Source organism: Harpia harpyja, assembly GCF_026419915.1.
Source record: "Harpia harpyja isolate bHarHar1 chromosome 26 unlocalized genomic scaffold, bHarHar1 primary haplotype SUPER_26_unloc_1, whole genome shotgun sequence".
In the NCBI taxonomy this organism is placed as follows: domain Eukaryota; kingdom Metazoa; phylum Chordata; class Aves; order Accipitriformes; family Accipitridae; genus Harpia; species Harpia harpyja.
Genome location: NW_026293173.1, coordinates 58,994 through 78,175, shown reverse-complemented (window position 1 = coordinate 78,175; position 19,182 = coordinate 58,994). Strand labels below are relative to the sequence as shown.

The following is a 19,182-nucleotide window of genomic DNA, read 5'->3' as shown; positions in this document are numbered from 1 at the left end:
AAAAGGAGGGGGTTACCTAAAAAAAAGTTTTCCTCAAAAAAAGGGAGGGTTTTCACTCAAAAGGGGGAGGGGTTTACAAAAAAAAAAAAAAAGGGTTTTACTTCAAAAAAAGGGAGGGGTTTTCCTCAGGAAAAGTGATATTTACCTCAAAAAAGGAGGGTTTCTCAACAAAAAAGAATGTTTTTCCTCAAAAAAGGAGGGGGTTTACACCCAGAAGCAGAGTTTTATCTCAGGAAAAGGGATATTTACCTCACAGAGGAGGATTTTACCTCAGGAAAGGTAAACTTTACCCCAAAGAGGAGCATTTTACCTCAAAGAAAAATCCCAAAAATGTATTTACCTCAGGGAGGGGGATTTTACCTCACCAAGTATAGTTTTTACCTCAGGAAATGTAGATTTTACCTCACAGAGGAGGGTTTTACCTCAGGGAAGGGGATCTTACCTCAGAAAAGGGGATTTTTACCTCAGGAAAGGTAAGAGTTTACCTCACGGAAGAGATTTTTACCTCAAGGGAGGGTGGGGGGGGAGGGAATCGCTCTCAGCGGAGAATCGACGGTCGCTCGGACACCTAGGTCCGGACGGTCGCCGCCTCGCGCCGCCGCCGCCACCTGCCCGGGACCCCGCCCTTCCCCGTTCGCCCATTGGCGGAGACCGCGGCCAATGGGAAAGCGCCCCAGCTCCCACCGCCAGCCCGCCCGCCCCGGCGCATGCGCAGTGCGAATCCTCCCCACGTGTCCGCGCAGGCACTTCTGGTGGGGGCCCCAAACCCGCCCCCCCCCCCCCAAACACCCAAATCCCTTTTAGCCTCCAAAGTTTAATAATAATAAAAAAAATCATAATACAATAAAATAAGGCCCCCCGTCCCCGTCCCGCTACAAAGAGCCCAAGACTGTTAGTGTCGGCGGGGGGGGGCAGGGGGGCCCCAAATCCGCCCCCCCCCTCCCCCACCCCCCCCCCCAACCCTATAAAAAACCCGGTGCGAGGAGGGGGGGGCTGGCCCTGCTGTGCTGGTTGGGGTCCCCGCCGGTTTGGGGGGGGGGGACCCCCGGACCCCCATCTGTGTGTGTGGCCCCCCCCGGGGCTTAAGGATACAAAAGAAATCAACTCAAATAATTACATCGCGGGGGGGGGGGGAGGAAGGGGGGGGAGCCCCCCCCCAGTCCGAGGGGGGTTGGGGGGCCCCAGGGTGGGGTGGGGGGGCCCAGTATGGCCCCCCCCCAATCCCTCCCGGCCGCTGGCAGGTGTGTCCGTCCGAGCTGGGGGCTCCACGTCACGAGTCCTGGCAGGGGAGGGCAGAAGGGGGTTTGAGAAGGGGGTTTGTTGGGGGGGGGGGGGGGCACCCCATAAGTGCACCCTGAAATGCCATGGGGAGACACCCCCACCCCGGTTGTGGGGGTGCCTTGCCCTGCGCCCTATAACCCCACACCCCGTCACTCTCACCGCCCAGGACATGAGGGTCCCGCACCCCATAAGACCCCCATGACACTGGGCCTGCACCCCACACCTCCACTGTGCCCCCCCCCATGTACCCCATAACCCTTCCCATGCTCCTCCTGGGAGCCCCCACCCCATAACCCACCCTCATGTACCCCTACAGGACCCTCACCCCGTAACTCCCCCCCCCTTCACCCCACAACCCCCCACCGTGGGCCCCCCCACCCCAAATTCTGAGTTGTTTCCTTCCCCCCCTGCCGGCACTGCCTCCCCTACTCACCCCCGGGGCATGGGGGCCAGGCGGGGGGCTGTCCCGGGGGGTCCCCCCCTCGGGACCCCGACTCCTCTTTGGCTCCAGCTCCTCCTTGGCCAGGGGGGGGAGGTCACCCCGCTCCGCCCGGCGTTTCCGACGTCTTTCGGGGTCCCGGCCACGGGCGCGAGCACCCCGCCGCTCCGCCTGCTCCAGCTGGGAAGAGAAGGGGGGACACCACCCCCCCCATCAGTCACACACAGCCCCCTCCCAAAATTGGGGGGACCCCTGGAAGGGGAGTTTTGGGGTCCCCAGGGAGCTCTGAGGTCATTTTGAGGACCCCATCTTGAGGAGAAGGTGGAAAAGGGCAAGGGGAGCAATGTAGGGATGGTTTTGGGGTCCCTGGGGTGATTCTGGGGTCCCCAGAGGAGTTTCAGGGTCCTGGGGGGTGGGGACCCTAACTTGAGGAGGAGGTGGAAGAGGGTCACGGGAGGAGTGTGGGGCCAGTTTTGGGGTCCCCGGGACAGTTTGGGGGGGGTCACCAGCAGACTTAAGAGATGGTTGGGAGGGGTTTCTGGGATGCAAGGGGATGGTTTGGGGTGGCTGTAAGGTGAGGGGTCCTGGGGTATGCTCTGGTTTGGTTTGGGGGTCCCGAGAGTGGTTTGGGGCAGTTCTGATGTCCTGGGGACACTTCAGGCATTTCTGGGGAGTTCCAAGGATGGTTTGGGGCAGTTTTGGGGTCCTGGGCAAGATCTGGGGTGGTTTTGGGGTTCTGAGAGTGGTTTTGAGGCAGTTTTGGGTACTGGGGAGACTTTGGAGTGCTTTTAGGGTCCCAAGGATGTTTCGGGGCAATTTTGGGAATGCTTTCAGAGGGTTCTGTGACCCTGACAGCAGTTTAGGGTAGTTTTGGGGTCCTGGGGAGACTTTGGGCTGGTTTTTAGGGTCTCGAGGGTGGTTTAGGGCAGTCTGGGGGTCCTGAGGACGCTTTGGGGTGGACTTGGCATGCAGAGAGTGCTTTCAGGCAGTTTTTGGCTCCTCAGGAGACTCTGGGGTTGTTCTGGGGTTCCAAGAGTGGTTTGGGGCAGTTTTGGGGTCCTGGGGATGCTTTAGGCTTTTTTGGGGGGTTTCAAGGATGGTTTGGGGCAGTTTGGGGGTCCTGACAGTGGTCTGAGTGAGTTTTTTGGGTCCTGGGGAGACTTTGGGTTTGTTCTGGGATCCCAAGAGTAGTTTGGGGCAGTTTTGGGGATGCTTTTAGGTAGTTCTGGGGTCCCGAGTGTGATTTAGGGTAGTTTTGGGGTCCTGGGGATGCTTTGGGGTGGGGGTCCCAAGCATGGTTTGGGGAAGTTTTGGGATCCTGGGGAGAGTTTGGGGTAGTTCTGGAGTCCCAAGAGAGGATTGGAGCAGTTTTGGAGATGCTTTGATGTGGTTCTGGGGTCCTGAGTGTAATTCAGGGTAGTTTTGGGATCCTGGGGACCTTTTGGAGTGGTTTTGGGGTTCCAAGGATGGTTTGGGGCAGTTTTGGGGTCCTCAGGAGACATTGGGGGGGATGTTGGCATCCCGAGAGTGGTTTCGGGCAGTTTTGGTATCCTGGGCATGCTTTAAGTTTTTTTGGTGGGTTCAAAGAATGGTTTGGGGCAGTTTTGGCATTCTGAGAAAACTTATTGTGGTTCTGGGGTCCTGAGAGTGGTTTGGGGCAGTTTTCTAAGGGTAGGTAGCTCTGGGGACGTTTTGCTGTGGTTTGGGGATCCCAAGTGAGCTTTAGGGTAGTTTGGGGGTCCTAGGGAGACTTTGGGATGGTTTTGGTGTACCAACAGTTGTTCGGGCCAGTTTTAGGGTCCTGGAAACACACTGGGGTGGTTTGGGGATCCCAAGGGATGGTTTGGGCCGGTTGGGCAACGCTCTGAGGTGGGTCTGGGGTCCTGAGAGTGGTTTGGGGAAGTTTTGGGGTCCTAGGGAGACTTTGGGGTTGTTCTGGCATCCTGAGAGTAATTTAGAGTACTTTTGGGGTCCTGGACATGCTCTGGGGTGGCTTTGGTGTCCCAAGGGTCATTTGGGCCAGTTTTAGGGTCCTGGAAACACTTTGGGGTGATTTTGGGATCCAAAGCACAGTTTAGTGCAATTTTGGGGATGCTCTGAAGTGGGTCTGGGATCCCGAAGGTGGTTTGGCACAGTTTTGGTGTCCTAAGGATGATTTAGTTTTTTGGGGGGGGTTCCAATGGTATTTTGGGGAAGTTCTAGGGTCCTGAGGATGCTTTGGGGTGGTTTGGGGATCCCAAGGATGGTTTGGGGCAGTTTTGGGGATGCTTTCAGATGGTTCTGAGGTCCCAAGAGCAGTTTAGGGCACTTAGGGGGTCCTGAGGAGACTTTGGGGTGGACTTGGCGTCCAGAGAGTGCTTTCAGGCAGGTTTTTGGCTCCTCAGGAGACTCTGGGGTTGTTCTGGGGTTCCAAGAGTGGTTAAGGGCAGTTTTGGGGACCTGGAGACGTTTTGGTGTGGTTTGGGGGTCCCGAGTCTCATTTTGGGGTCCTGGGCAAGCTTTGGGGTCAATTTGGTGTCCCGAGAGTGGTTTGGGCCAGTTTTAGGGTCCTGGAAACACTTTGGGTTGATTTGGGGATCCCAAGGACAGTTTAGCGCCATTTTGGGGATGCTTTGAAGTGGGTCTGGGGTCTTGAGGGTGGTTTGGCACAGTTTTGGTGCCCTAGGGATGCTTTGGAGTGGTTTGGGGATCCCAAGGGTGGTTTGGGACAGTTTTGGGGATGCTTTCAGATGGTTCTGGGGTCCCAAGAGCGATTTAGGGCAGTTTTTGAATCCTGGGTATGCTCTGGTTTGGTTGGGGGCTCCCAAGAGTGGTTTGGGGCAGTTCTGATGTCCTGGGGATGCTTTAGGGGTTTTTTTGGGGTTCCAAGGATGGTTTGGCACAGTTTTGGGGTCCTGAGGACACTTTGGGGTGGTTTTGGGATTCCAAGGATGGTTTGGGACAGTTTTGGGGATGCTTTCAGATGATTCTGGGGTCCCAAGAGCGATTTAGGGTAGTTTTGGGGTCCTGGGTATGCTCTGGTTTGCTTTGGGGCAGTTCTGATGCCCTGGGGACACTTCAGGCATTTCTGGGACATTCCAAGGATGGTTTGGGGAGGTTTTGGGGTCCTGGGGAGACTTTGGAGTGCTTTTAGGGTCCCAAGGATGGTTTGGGGCAGTTTTGGGGATGCTTTCAGATGATTCTGGGGTCCCAAGAGTGATTTAGGGCAGTTTTGCGGTCCTGGGTATGCTCTTGTTTGGTTTGGGGGTCCCGAGAGAGGTTTGGGGCAGTTCTGATGTCCTGGGGACACTTCAGGCATTTCTGGGGAGTTCCAAGGATGGTTTGGGGCAGTTTTGGGTACTGGGGGGAACTTTGGAGTGCTTTTAGGGTCCCAAGGATGGTTTGGGGCAATTTTGGGGATGCTTTCAGAGGGTTCTGTGATCCTGACAGCAGTTTAGGGTAGTTTGGCAGTCCTGAGGATGCTTTGGGGTGGACTTGGCATCCAGAGAGTGCTTTGAGGCAGTTTTTGGCTCCTCAGGAGACTCTGGGGTTATTCCGGGGTTCCGAGAGTGGTTAAGGGCAGTTTTGGGGACCTAGGGACGTTTTGGTGTGGTTTGGGGGCCCCAAGTGTGATTTAGGGTAGTTTTGGGGTCCTGGGCACGCTTTGGGTTGGTTTTGGTGTCCCAAGGATGGTTTGGGGTAATTTTGGGGCCGCTTTGATGTGGGTTTGGGGTCCTGCGATTGTTTAGAGAACATTTTGGGGTTCTAGGGACACTTTATTGCAGTTCCCACAAGCGGTTTCGGGCCATTTTGGGGTCCACAGGAGACTTAGGGGGTGGTCTGGGATCCTGAGAGTGGTTTGGGGCAGTTCTAGTGTCCTGGGGGACTCTTTAGGGTTTTTTGGAACTTCCAAGGATGGTTTGCAGCAGTTTTGGGGTGCTTGGGTATGTTGGATGGTTTTCATGGCCTAAGCGTGGTTAAAGACAGTTTGGGGGATGCTTTGAGGTGGTTCTAGGGTTCCAAGAGTGGTTTGGGGCACTTTTGGGGTCCCGGGGAGACTCTGCAGTGTTTCTGGTGTCCCAAGAATTGCTTGCAGCATTTTTGGGGAAGATTTAAGGTGGTTCTGGGGTCCCCAAGAGTGTTTTAGGGCAGTTCCGGGGTGCTGTGGAGACTTTGGGGTGGTTTGGGGGTCCCAAGGATTGTTTGGGGAAGTTTTGGGGTCCCTAGATTAGTTTGGGACAGTCTTGTGGTCTGGTGGACATGCTCTGGGGGGAGTTCTGGGCGCTCCAGGATTCTCTGGGGACGTTTTGGGGTCCCGGGAATGCTCTGCAGCCCTGGACAAGGTTTGGTAAGGGTTCTGGGTCTGCGTTGGTCATTGAGGGGAGTTTTGGGGTTCAGGGGTTTCCCCATACCTCAAGGAGGAGGCGGAAGAGGGGGAGGGGGGGCGGGCGGGCAGCCTGCAGCAGACGCCAGATGCTCTGGGCCTCATCCAGCGTCACCTCCAGCAGGTCCCCCTCCATCATCAGCTCCTCCAGCGGCCGCCGTGCCCCCTCCGCCAGCTCCAGCACCGGGCCCTGCAGCCGCGGCAGCACCGCGCTCAGCGCTTCCAGCTCTGCAGGGACACCGCGTCACCAGGGGGGACACCGCATCACCGGGGGGCGGGGGGGGAAACACACCACAGCATGGGGATGTGCTGGACCCACCCCCCCCAGGACACCCATAGGGCTCCTATGGGAGCTGTACAGGCCCTCCTGCACTCACACGGGATCCACAGGGTCCCCACTGTGCCTCCGTGGGATCCCTGGAGCTGCTGCCATGGGATCCAGAGGGTTCACGTGGGATTCCTGGAGTCCCATGTAGTCCTAGGGCTCCCAGGGGAGCGCACTCACATGGGATCCACTGGGCTCCTGTGGGATCCCTGCAGTCCCACATGGGATCCACAGGGTCCTGCAGCATCACCACACTCACACAGGATCTACTGGGTCCCACTGTGCCCCCATGGGATCCACTGGGGCCCAGGGACATATGGGATCCCTGGAGTCCCACAATGGCCCTTGTACTCAGATGGGATCTACGGGACTCACACAAGGATCCTTAGAGGCCCAATGTCCCCTGTACTGATACGGGATCCAATGGATCCCAGCGTTACACTAGATCTACAGGGCTCACATAGGATCTCTGGAGTGCCACAGTGCCTCCTACACTGAAAAGGGAGCCACTGGATCCCACAGCATCCCCTGTGCTCACACAGGATCCACAGGGCTCACGTGGGATCCACTAGGTCCCCCAGAATCACATGGCATCCACAGGGCTGGCAGAGGATCCCTCAAGTCCACAGTGTCCCGTGCATTCCCATGGGATCCCTGCAGTTACACGTTGTCCCTATACTCACAGGGATCTAATGCGAGCCCTATAGCTCCAGAGTCCTGCAACAGCCCCTGTACTCCCACGTTATCCACAGGGCTCACGCAGGATCCCTAGAGTCCCACAGGATCCACCGGGCTCACATAGACTCCTTAGAGTCCTGCAGTGGCACCTGTGCTCAGATGGGATCCATAGTATCTGCACAGGATCCAGTTGATCCCCCAGTGACCCCTGTGCTCATACTGGATCTATAGGGCTAGCACAGGATCCCTGGTGTCCCATACTGTCCCCTGCACTCAGATGGGATCCCCAGAATCCCACATTGTCCCTGTACTCACAGAGGATCCTACAGGAACCCTATAGATCAGAGTCCCACAGGATCCCCTGTATTCACAAGGGATCCACTGAATCTCACTGTCTCCCCTGTGCTCACATGGGATCCCTGGAGTCCAACAGCTTTCCCTAGGGCTCACAGGGAAGCCATAGGGCCCATGTGGGATCCAATGGATCCCAGCATCCCTGCTGCTCACAGGGGATCCTAGGGGATCCACCAAAGCCCCTAAAAGCCCCCCAAGATCCCACTCACCTGAGGGCAGGGGGCCGTTCTTCTCCGGGCTGGGGGCATCGCCGTTCTCCACCGACACCTGGAGGTGGGAGGACACGGTGTTGGGGGGGAGGGCGGGACACAGCCTCCCCCAGCCCCAAAATCTGCCCCACACCTCCCTCAGCCCCAATACCCACCCCATAGCGCTGCCCTACATCTCTTCCAGCCCCAATACCTGCCCCCCCAACCCCCAAAATACCTTCCCTACAGCCCCAATACCCACCCCAGAGCCAGCCCCACACCCCCTCCAGCCCCAATACCCACCCCACAATCCCAAAACCTTCCCCTCCAGCCCCACATCCAGCCCCCCAAACCCTCCAGCCCCCATTGCACCCCCCTCCCCACCCCTCCTCAACCTTGGTCTGCTCGTTGCGGCTGGCCTCCCGCAAGGCGCCGGCCCCGTCCCCGTGCAGGCGATGCCGCAGAGCCGCCAACCGCTCCAAAGGCCCGGCTACGTCGGGAGAAGCAAGGAGCTGACGGGCACGATCCTGCCAAGTGATGGCTCGTTCGGTCAAACACTGCAAGGCTTCGCCCTCCGGCAACCGCACCGGCAGCTTCTGCAGAGCCACCAGCAACGCCAAGATGGTTTCCAACCGGGGACGCCGCGATCGTTGGCAAAGAGGGCAGAGAAATTTGGCGTCCCACTCCCACCAAGCTGGAGAGGGCTTTTGAGAGCCTAAGCGGGGCCAGGCTACGCAAGCACCATGAAACCAGTCCCGGCAGAGCTGGCACTGGAGCATGCCGGGGCTCGCCGGTTGCCCACAGACGCAGGAGGGTGGTCCGGGACCCGGGAGGGGTGGCGCAGCTTTTTGAGCGTTGGCGTGGCGTAGCCGGAGCATCCCCTCTTTTTCTTTCTGCTCTCCTTCTTTAAACGCCACGATCTGGGGGGGGGGAAGAGGGACGTGAGCGGTGGGGGGGATGCGGCGTGCCCCACAGCTCTGCTCCCCTACCCCCAGCAAAAACCCTGCTCACCACAGCGCCAGGGTCACGGAGATCCTGCGCCGAAAGCCCCAAGCTCTCGGCATCCAGTTTGTAAAGCCCCGGCTCCTGCCGCCACTTGAGCCGCTTGCTGCTATCAGAGCCGGCGTCGGCACAGGGACACAGCACCTACAGGGATGTAAAGGGGGTCACAGCATGGTCCCTGGGACCCATCGTCAATCCCCCCCCCCCCCTCAAGGTCCTCGTCACCCACCTCCAACAAGGTGTAGCAGGAATTTTTCTTCAGGAAGGTACGGGAAGCTTTATCCCGCCAGGAATGAGCTGTGCCAACCTGCACCTCCAGCTGCCGCAGCTCCTCTAGCCGCACCGGTAGATCCCGGCCCACCGCCACCAGCCCCTCCAGGTCATCCAGGCAGGGGTAGTGGTCACCGTTCTGGGGTGGGGGGGAAGAGGTGAAGCGGGGGAGGTTTAAGAGCCCCCCCACCCCAGCCCAGGGCAAAAAGGGCGTCCCCAGAGCCAACCTGGATCTCCTCCACGTCGGCAATCCAGGCACGGGCCTTGGCCAGGGCTTCTTTCAGCGCTTGGATGTTGGGCAGGAGAGCCGGGATGTTTTCTGCTTCTTTAATGATGGCAGCCAACGTGGCCGGGGGGTGTTTCTGCCTGCAGGAAGGGGGTGAGAACCCAGGCATCCGACCACTCGACTCCCCCACCCCTGAGATCCCAGAGACCCCCACAAACCCAGGTCTGGTCCCCACAGGGGTCTGGCCCCAGCCTGGCTCCCCTTGGGAACAGAGGCAGTCAAACCCCAACCCTTTATCCCACCTCCTCACGGGGGCAGCCCCAATCCCCTTTATCCCCACCTAGAGATACAAGGAGCAACCCGCAGCCCCTTTTCCCCACGGAGCAGCATCCTGACCTGGCCTCCAGGCACATCTGAGCTTTCTCCTCCCAACGCTGAGCGATTGTGAGCAGCTCCTGCAGCTCTGCCATGGCCACATCGACGGCTGGGCTGGGAGCGACGGTACGACCGGCCCGGATGAGACCCCTCATGACAGGGAGGGGGACACGAGCGCGAGGGGACCGCAGGGTGGCCGTCACCTCCTCTAACCAAGCGGCCTGGGCCAACTGCCGTTCCAACCGACGGCTCTCCGGCACCTCCACACCCAACCGGGCCCCTCGTTCCAGCAGCCCCCGCAGAACCGCCGGCCCTGGAGGGGCTGACTCCAGTGCTGCCCGTGCTTCTGCTTGGAAAGCCTCCACACGCTCCAGCAAGGCCTGGAGGTGGCAAGGACAGCATCGGTAACACCGTGTCCCCCTCACAAAAGAGGTGGGGGGGATATGGAAGGGCCCCCCCCAGCTCACCTGGACCTCCCCGATCTGGTGCATGACACAGGGCAGCTGGTTCATCTGCTCCAGGAAGGCACGGAGCTCCTCCACAGTCAGCGAGGGTGCTGGTACCCTGCAGTCCCAGGGCGGGGGGTACGTCACTCCCGGGGTGACCACGGGGACAGGGTTGGGGACATGGGGGTGGCTGGGACCCAGAGGGACAGAGGAGGACCGGGACAGGGACATGGGGGTCAATAGGGCCCACAGGGGGTGGGAGGTGGACACGGGGGTGGCTAGACTGTGGGGGATGGGATAGGGACATGGGGGACAGGACGGGACCCACAGGGGAAGGGACAGGGACACGAGGGTGGCTGGGGTGCATAGGGGACAGGATGGGACAGGGGTGGCTGGGGTCTACGAGGACAGGACGGAGACATGGGGCACGGGATGGTGACACGGGGGTGGCTGGGGCCCACAGGGGACAGGATGGGGACATGGGGAAGCAGAAGAGGGACACGGAACTAGCAGTAGCCCAAGACAACAGAACAGGGACGCGGGGAAGAGGAGGAAGAACCAGTACGGTGACATGGAGCTGCCGGGGACACAGAGGGAAGGCTGGGGACACTGTGGGGGACATGGGGGACACTCACCCCGTCTCCTGGGAGCTGATGAGCCCCAGAGCCTCGGAGACACAACGCTCAGCCTGACTCAGGCAGCCCTTGAGCCGATGCAGCAGCTCGTTCTCAGGGAACTTGCGCTCCCGTGCCTCCGACTCCAACGCCCGCAGCTCCTCCAGCGCTGGCCGGGAACAGCCGGGGAGGGTCAGGGCTGTGCCCCAAAACCTCCCTGAGCCCCCCCCCCGCCCCCAGTCCTCCCGGCCCCCCAACTCACTCCGCTTGCGGCCGTCTTCCACCTCCAGTGCGATGCGGACTTTGTTGGCCCAGGTGTCAAAGGACTCAGCTCGCACCTTCAGCTTGTGCAGCATGGCTGGCAGCTCGTCCAGCGTGTAGCGGTACCTGGGGGGCAGTCAGCAAGAGTTTGTGGGGGGGGGGGGGGTCAGCAAGGGTTTTGGGGAGGCCATCACCACCCTGCTAGCGTTAGGAGGTCATTGGGAGCCCCTGGTTGGGCCCATGGCCCATCCTAAGGCTATGGCAGGGGCAAATAGGACCCCCAAACTGTGCCCACATCCTCCCCACAGGGCATGGTGGGGCTGCTGGGGTGGCTGGGGGCCTCCATGTCCCCCCTTCCACCAGCACAGGGCAGGGGGGCAATCGAATCCCCAGGCCATGCCCTTGTAACCCCCCCAGAGGCACACCAAGGCCTGCAACACCCCCAAACCATCCCCATGTGTCCCCCCAGGGGTACACCAAGACCCCCAGCACCCCCAAACCACACCTACATTCTCCCCAGGGGCACGTCAAGGTCCACAGCACCCCCAAACTTTACCCACACCCCCTGAGCATAAACCAAGACCACCAGCACCCCCAAACCATACCCACGTCCCCCTCCATGGGGGGCCCATATCAAGGGCCACAGCACCCCCAAACCATACCCATATCACCCCCAAGCTGTACCCACATCCCCCTCAGGAGTAAACCAAGACGGCCAGTGCACCCAAACCCTACCCATGTGTCCCCACCAGGGGCACACCGAGACCCTCAGCATGCCCAAACCCCACCCAAGTCCCCTTTCCAGAGGCACACTGAGGCCCAGGGCACCCCCAAACCCTACCCCCAATCCCCCCCAGGGGCACATCAAGGCCCTCAGCACCCCCAAACCCTACCCACATCCCCTCTTGCAGAGCCACCGAGTCCCACAGCACCCCAAGACCGTGCCCACATCCCTCCCAAATCATGGGGAACACCCCCACACACACCTGAGGTACTGCTTGCTGCGGGGGCACTTGCAGAGATCGTCCATGTGGTAGAGGCAGACGAGGCACTGGGGACAGTCGTAACAAGCCAGCGCCGAGAGGAAACATGTCGTCTTGCATTTATCGCACTGCCGCTCATCGTCCGGCAGCAGCTCGAAAGCCTCCCGCTCCGCCTCCGTGATACCCTGGGGCGGGGAGAAACCATAAAACATGATCATTGGCCCCCATGTAGCCCCCCCCAAATTTTTGCAGGGTTCCACCGACGTTCCCCCACCTTTTCCAGCAGCGCTTTGCGGAGTTTACGCTCCTCCTGCACCAGCACGAACATCTCTTTGTGAACGGCGGCCGCCAAGTTGAGGTCCAGCTTTTCGGGGCAAGCCGCCATCTTGCAGATGAGTTCCTCGTGGGAGAAGACGCAGTAACGTCGCAAACGTCGGTAGTGCTCGATGCACTGCCTGCCAGCGGGCAGCTGCGGGTGATACCGGGTGTTACGGGGGACCCCCAAATTTGGGGGAACCCCAAAACGCATTCCCCAACGGAGCCGGGCATCCCCAGCTCGAACCATGGTACTGGATCCCCCAAAATTCCAGCTCAACACTCCGAGCTCCCCAAGCATCCTCCCCGAGGAGCACCCAGACCAAATGTAGGGTTCTCACCCCAGATTTTGGGGTTTGTCCTGGATTTTTGGGTTCACCCCCAGGTTTTTGGGGGTGCAGGGGCTCACCCAGTCAGCGGTACAGAAGTTCACGGCCTCGGCAAAGTTGTAACCCTGGTTGAAACCGCTGTGGTATGCCCGGGGGAAGGTGATGACAAATTCGCCAGCGCACTGGTTGGTCCTTACGACCTAAAAGAGAGACAAAATTCGGGGTAAGGGGGGGGAGGTAAGGAGTTTTGGGGGGGCTCTGAGGGGATCCCGATACTCACGGGCACACCGTGGGCCATGAGAGTGTTGGGGTTCATGAGGGTGACGAGTTGGTGGAGCAGGTCGGGCTGGCTCTCGAAGAGCTCCGGCGTCAGCTTCTTCATCACCTCTTCCAGGTGCTCGGCCGCGAAGGAGGGGACCCCATACCACGTCTTGGGCTCACCCCTGGGGAGGGGGGACGGTACGGGGTCAGGGGCACCCCAAAACCCCTCCTCCTACCCCATACCATGGCTTGGGGGCACCCCAAAGGCTCCCCTCTCACCCTGTACCACGTATAGGGCTTGCCCCTGGAGGGAGGAATAAGGTCACGAGCACCTCAAAAACCCTCCCCCCGCCCCATACCACATCTTGGGCTCGCAGCACCCCAAAAACCTCCTCTCACCCCATACTGCAACTTCAGCTTGCCCCAGGTGGGGGATGAGGTCAGGACACCCCAAAAAAACCTTCTCTCACCCCATAACCCATCTTGGGCTGGACCCTGGGGGATTGTGGCGTTCCAAAAACCTTCTCTAACCCCATACCGCATCTTGGGCTCAGGCCTGGGGGGTTGTGGCACCCCGAAAACCTTCTCTAGCCCCATACCCCATCTTCAGCTTGCCCCTGGGTTGGGGATAAGGTCAGGGCACCCCAAAAAACCTCCACTGCCCCAAACCACATCTCCTTGCCCCTAGGGAGTTGTGACACCCCAAAAAAAACCCTCCTGCCCCATACCACATTGTCTGCCTGCCCCTGCATAGGGGGGCAAGGTCAGGGGCACCCCAAAACCTCTTCTTCCACCTCCCATGATCACCCCTCACCACCCAAACACCCCCCCCAAGCCTCCCACCAGTGGAGGTAGTTGATGGAGTAGCTCCAGTGGTCCTCGATGTGCCAGCAGAAGGCAGAGAAGACCATCCCCACGTAGAGCCAGGGCACCTTCATCCCCGAAATATCAGCATTGATATGGCACAGCACCGACTGCTTCAACACCGGCATCACGTTCAGGTTCCAACCGCTGCCAGCGTACTCCTTCAGGGGACATAAAAGACAGTGTCACCACCCCCACCACAGGTGATGGTGACACCCCTGTGGGGTTGGGGTCTCCCTCACCTCCTCCTCCGGCGAGAGCTTCCTTTTGCCATCGCTGATGGGGAAACCGCTGCCGAATTCCTTGGAGTGGATGTCGGCGCCATACTCCACTGTCACGTCCTCCTCGATGCTGTTCACCAGCCGCCAAAATTCCTTCTCTACCAGCTCTGTGGGGACCATCTGGGGAGAAAGTGGGAGAAATATTAGGGACTTGGAGGGGCTCACGGGGGTCCCAGCAGGGTCCCGAGGTTACTCACATGGACGGGCATGTTGAAATAGTCGGCTTTGAAAGAGTCGGCCATCTCCCCAAAGCTCTGCAGGGTGTATTCCCGCGTTGCCTGCTCGAAACCAAAAGCCTCCGGCGGTCGCTTGCATTCCTGAACAAGAGGGATGGGGGGGGGGGTTCAGGGTGGGGGTCCCCAGCCCCACAGACGTGACGTGGGGGTCCCTAACAACACAGATGAGATGGGATGTGAGGCACGGGGTTGGTGCGTGGGTCCCCAGCCCCACAGATCGGATAAGATATTGAGTCGGGGGTCCCTAACCCCACAGACAGGGGTCCCCAGCCCCACAGACAGGACTGGATGCAATTCAGGGGGGTCCCAGCCCCCCAGATAGGACAGGCCACGAGTTGGGGGTCGGTCCCCAGCTCCACAGGCAAGATGAGACACAACACAGGGGGTCCCCAGCCCCACAGCCAGGACACGACGCAAGATGGAGGCGTGCAGAGCACGACGTGGGTGTTTGGGGAGGGGTCCCCACGTCCCTCCCAACATCCTCACCGCCATGACGCATTTGGGGCAGCGCCAGATGCCCTTGGGGATTTCGGGCAGGGGCGGGAGGAGGCAGAAAATGTGGTAGTTGTCGTCGCAGCCATCGCAGAGCAGCAGCTTGTCATCCTCGTCCCCTCGCGAGCAGATCCGACAGATGTAAGAATCGACCTGGAGAGAAGCAGAAGGGGTTGGGGTGAGGCTCTGCCCCATGGCGTTGTGTCCTCCCCCGCCTCACGGCACGAGGTACTTACGAACTGGCTGTTGCTGTGGCTGCGGCGCAGACGCATGGTCATTTTGGTGCAGGGCTCGGGGCTGTGCCGCAGCTCCTCCTTCCCCTCCAGGTAAGCACGGGGAGACGCTGGCTCCACCTTGGCCTCGGGTCCCACCGGTTCCTCCTTCACCACCACCGTGGGGGGACACTCGGGACCATCTTTATCTGGGGAGCAAAGAATTGGGAGGGGGGGCGTCAAAGCTACTCCTGTGTGCCCCCCAAGTCACCCCAGGGGGGTTCCCCCCATACCTTTCTTACGCAGGGTCTTGTCTTTGGCCACCAGCCCCAACCCCAACATTTTGGGGCCAGCCCCATAGATCTGCAGCTTTTTCAGCTCTGGGTTTTTCTCAATGTCTTCTTCCGTCGGCTCCGGCTGTGGGATGGCAGAGTCACGGGGGGGGGGGGGTGTCCCCTAAAAATGTGGAGGGGGGCAGGGGGGGTGGTTTTTTGGGGGTGCTCACCTCCTGCTGCAGGCGTTTAGCCCGACGGCCGTAGCTGTTGAACTTGGAGGGCTGGACGGACTGGCGCAGCGGGATGCTGTGGGGTTTGTACTCCCGATCCTTCTCCTCGCTCTCAAAGGGCCGCGTGTTGCACTGCTGAAGGGAAGAGACCCTCAGAGTGGTGGGCGGCACCCCGTAGCCCCCCCCACCCCATTTTTCCCACTAAATCACCCCGTTTTCTCACCACCAGGTTGGCCCCCGACTGGTACATCTCGTAGGGGTAGATGATACGCTCGTAGTGGGCGCGCAGCAGCGAGCCGATGTTCTTCCCCGAGGGGTAAGCGAGGCGTTGGGCCACCCGAGCCCACCGCCGGTCCTTACAGATGGCCTCGTACCCCCCTTCCTCCATTACCACCTGAGAGGGGAACATACATGAAGGACCCCCAAACCAGTTGCATCCCCCACCCCCAGTACCCCTCTGTGTCCCCCCAGACCTTGCTGAGGCTGTAGAGGTCAAGGATGCGTCGCTCGACGTTGGGGATCTTGAGCGAGGAACCCTGGATTTCCCAAAATTTGGCGATCTGGTCCAGGTAGTTCAGCTTCACCCGGGTCTGCGCCTGCCAGGGGTGGGGGGGAACAAAAGGGAGGGAGGGTGAGCCCTGTGCACACCCCAAAATCAGCTGGGGAGGGGAGGAAAAGGGGGCCACCCCCCACTCACCTCCAGCTCGTTGAGCCGCTGGATGCGGGGGGTGAATCTGAAGTTGTCCACCTCCACGGCAAAGGGGGGCTGCCAGTCCTGGGGAGATGAGGGGCGGAGGGGGTTAGCAGTGATGGCCCCCCCATTCCTATGCAGGCAGGGACAGGCAGGGAAGCCCTGAGGGCTCTGCAGGGGGAGGGGGGGGGGGGGGGGAGGGCAAACACAGCCACAGCCGTCCAAATTTGGACGGGGAAGGGCGGGCACCTCAGCTGTGTACCCCCCCATCATGAGGGACAGCCTCGCAGTGTGCACCCCATTTTGAGGGGGGGGGCCCCACGCGGGGAGGCGGTGACGCCAGCACGGCCAGGCCCAGCCCTCCCCGGAAGCTGTTCTCCACCTCACCAAGCTGGGGGGACCAGATCGGCCTGTCGTGTTCGCCCCCCACCCCCAAACCAGGGGCGCCAGGGCCCCCCCAAACTGGGAAAGAGGACAAAGGGACCCCCCCTCAGCAGGGACACGACGCGGCCACCCCATCCCCCCCCAAAACAAGATACAAGCCCATGAAGGGGGGACTGCAAGCAGGAACGAGGTTGGTGGGGATGGGGGGGGCTCAGCCCCCCACTTGCCCCCCCCTCCATTCCAGGGGACCCTCCCTCCAAGGGGCGCTGCCCAGCCTGGGGACCCCCCTGGCTTCGGCCGGGTTCCCCCCTGCCGCTCGCCAGACAAAGGCTCGGCGGTGGCAGCCATATTGGCCGTGTCACTGTTGTTGTTGTGAGGGCCAGCGTGGGGGGACACACACATGCAGACCACCCCCCTCCCCAAGGACCCCCCCCCCCCGCCAAACCCCAGGCCACGGCGGCACCCCAAATTCCTTTGGGTCCGTTCCCCCCACCCAGCACAAGGCAGGTGGGTGAGGGGCCTTGCTAGGGGGAAATGAGGGGCCCTTGCCCCCCCTCCCCCCAGGGTCTGGCCTGTGTAGCACCCCCAAAATCTAGCCCCAGCAGGGACCCCCCTGGCCCATGGGCACCCCCGCAGCCGGGGGGGCTATTTACCCCATGTCGGGGGGGTATTTACTCCTCCCCAGCCCGTGCATTTACCCCCCAAACCAGGTGGGTATTTAGCCCCCCAGCCAAGCTGGTATGGATCCCTATAGCTCAGGTATTTATCCCAAAACAAGGGGGTATTTCCCCCCGCAGAGCAGCATCGGGGTTATTTACCCACCCTGAGTGGGTCTTTACATCCAGGATGCAGCAGGAGTGGGAGGGAGAATTACTGCCCCAGAGGGGGACAATTAACCCCCCTAAATGGGAACATACCACGGGGGAGGAGGGGGGCAATTACCCCCCCTAAATGGGAAGATACCCCCACCCTGGGGGGCAATTAACCCCCCCTAAATAGGAAATTACCCCCCCACGGGGGGGGGGCAATTACCCTCCCCGAAATGGGAGCTTATCCCCCCCTAAATGGGAAGTTACCCCTACGGGGGGGGGGCAACTACTCCCCCAAATAGGAACTTACCCCCGCGGGGGGGGGGGCACCTACCCCATAGTAACCCCCCAGCCCCACACCTCAAGGGACGCTCACCCCAGTGGGGCAAAGACCCCCAGCTGCGGCCCTCCCCCCCCCCCAAACCCACCCAGCAGCCCCCTCCCCGCCCCCCCCTTCCACACTCACAGCTGGGGGTCGGATCTTGCAGATGCCGCTTTTCTCGGCGATGGGGCGGATCTTGGCGATGTAACCCAGGGGGTCGCTGAACTCGGCCCAGCTGGGCTCGAAGACGGGACATTCGGGGGGGGGTAAAAAGTCCTCGGGGGGCTCCAGTTCACCGGCAACCGATAGCCATGGTGTCCCCCACTCGCCCCGCTGATCCCCACCGCTCGGGGGACCCCGGGGGGCTTCCCCCCCGCTGCGGGGACCCCCAAAGGGTCTCCGGGCCTTGTCCTCAGGGCCTGGGCGATCCCCGCTTCGGGCCCCCCGTTCTTCGGGGGTCTTGCGGGGGCTTCGCTCATCGCCCGGGGGACGCCCACCGGGTCCCTTGCCGGTTCCCCCTCCTTTACCCCGCGGCTCCCCAGCGGCTTTGGGGGGGCGAGGGGCCGCCGCGGCCCTCTCCTCCCCCGCGGCTTTAGGGGGGGCGGCAGCCGACCGGGGGGGACCCGCGTCTCCGGTGGGCTCCGTCCCCCCCCATTCCCCGCCACGGCCCCGTTTGGCCTCCTCGTCCCCCTCCGGCGGCGAGGGGGTGCCCCAAGGCGGGGAACCCCCCGGGGCGGGCCCCCACTCGGCCCAACCGCCCCCTCCGCGCTGCTGCTCCCCCCTCTTCCATCCTCCCCACCGAGGGGAGGGGGTACCGTCGCTGCCCGCGGGGGACCCCCTCAGGGGGCCATAGAGGCCCCCGCCGCCCCCTCACAGGCCCCCGGGCCGCCCCCTCACAGGCCCTGGGCCGCCCCCCCCTCCCCAAGCCCCGGGGAAAGGGGGGGGAGGAGAGTGCCCAGCTGCCTCCGCCGACCTGCTCCGCTTGTCCCCCCCGGCCCCGCCGCCTCCTGGCCGCGGTAAGCGGCCCCCACCGGCCCCGCAATCCGCCCGCCTCAAGCCCGAGGCCTGCCCGGTCCCCCCAGCCGGGCCGCCGCCGCCATCTTGAGTTCCCTCCTCCTCTCGCTCCCCCCCTCCCCCCGCCCCGCGCGCACGCACACACTGCGCAGGCGCGGCCGCGCACGCCGCCCCGCGCGGTACTGCGTCTCTCTGCCTTCACGGCGCCGTCTCCTTCCGCCGCGGGAAGGGGAGGGTGCTGAGCGCGGCGACACCGCCGCAACCGGCTACGAGGGCTCGAAAAGGGAGGAGGGGAACACGCCCACCCCCGGCACCCCCAGCCCCGCGGCTCGGCCGGCGGGAGGCGGTGCGGCAGGAGGAGCGAGGGGGAAAAATAGTCCTCAGGCTCCGCCCCCTCTCCGCGGCGGAGGGATCCCCGCCGCCGGCTTGCGCCTCCGCCGCTGGGTCAGCGGAGGAGCCGGGGCTTCTTGTGCACGTTTAAAGGGGCGCAGCGCGCATGCGCCGCCCGCCCGCCCGCGGGGTGGAAGGGCGGAGCGCGGGGCGGGGGCTATCTCCGTCCCGAGGGGCGGGGCTAAGGGGAGCTCCGCCCCCCCCGGCGCCCCGCCCCGGCACGCCTTCGCAGCCGCTCCTGCCCCACCCAGCGGCACCTATAGCCCCTATAG

At 61.8% G+C, this 19,182-nt stretch overlaps 1 protein-coding gene across 1 annotated transcript; it reads right to left on the bottom strand.

The window, feature by feature from the left end:
* Positions 1–798: 798 nt before the first annotated feature.
* On the bottom strand, positions 799–18,376 carry KDM5C (lysine demethylase 5C; the record flags this gene model as incomplete). Its single annotated transcript, XM_052779254.1, has 27 exons — positions 799–1,279; positions 1,715–1,900; positions 6,112–6,311; positions 7,650–7,707; positions 8,024–8,548; positions 8,640–8,774; positions 8,860–9,039; positions 9,128–9,266; positions 9,523–9,881; positions 9,969–10,065; positions 10,583–10,730; positions 10,824–10,948; positions 11,809–11,990; positions 12,080–12,274; positions 12,530–12,649; positions 12,730–12,892; positions 13,554–13,735; positions 13,817–13,975; positions 14,053–14,172; positions 14,578–14,736; positions 14,820–15,004; positions 15,089–15,212; positions 15,301–15,435; positions 15,524–15,694; positions 15,774–15,896; positions 15,998–16,075; positions 17,651–18,376. Coding segments are annotated over 27 exons (4,983 nt in total), but the record flags the coding sequence as incomplete, so codon positions are not given.
* Positions 18,377–19,182: the final 806 nt, after the last annotated feature.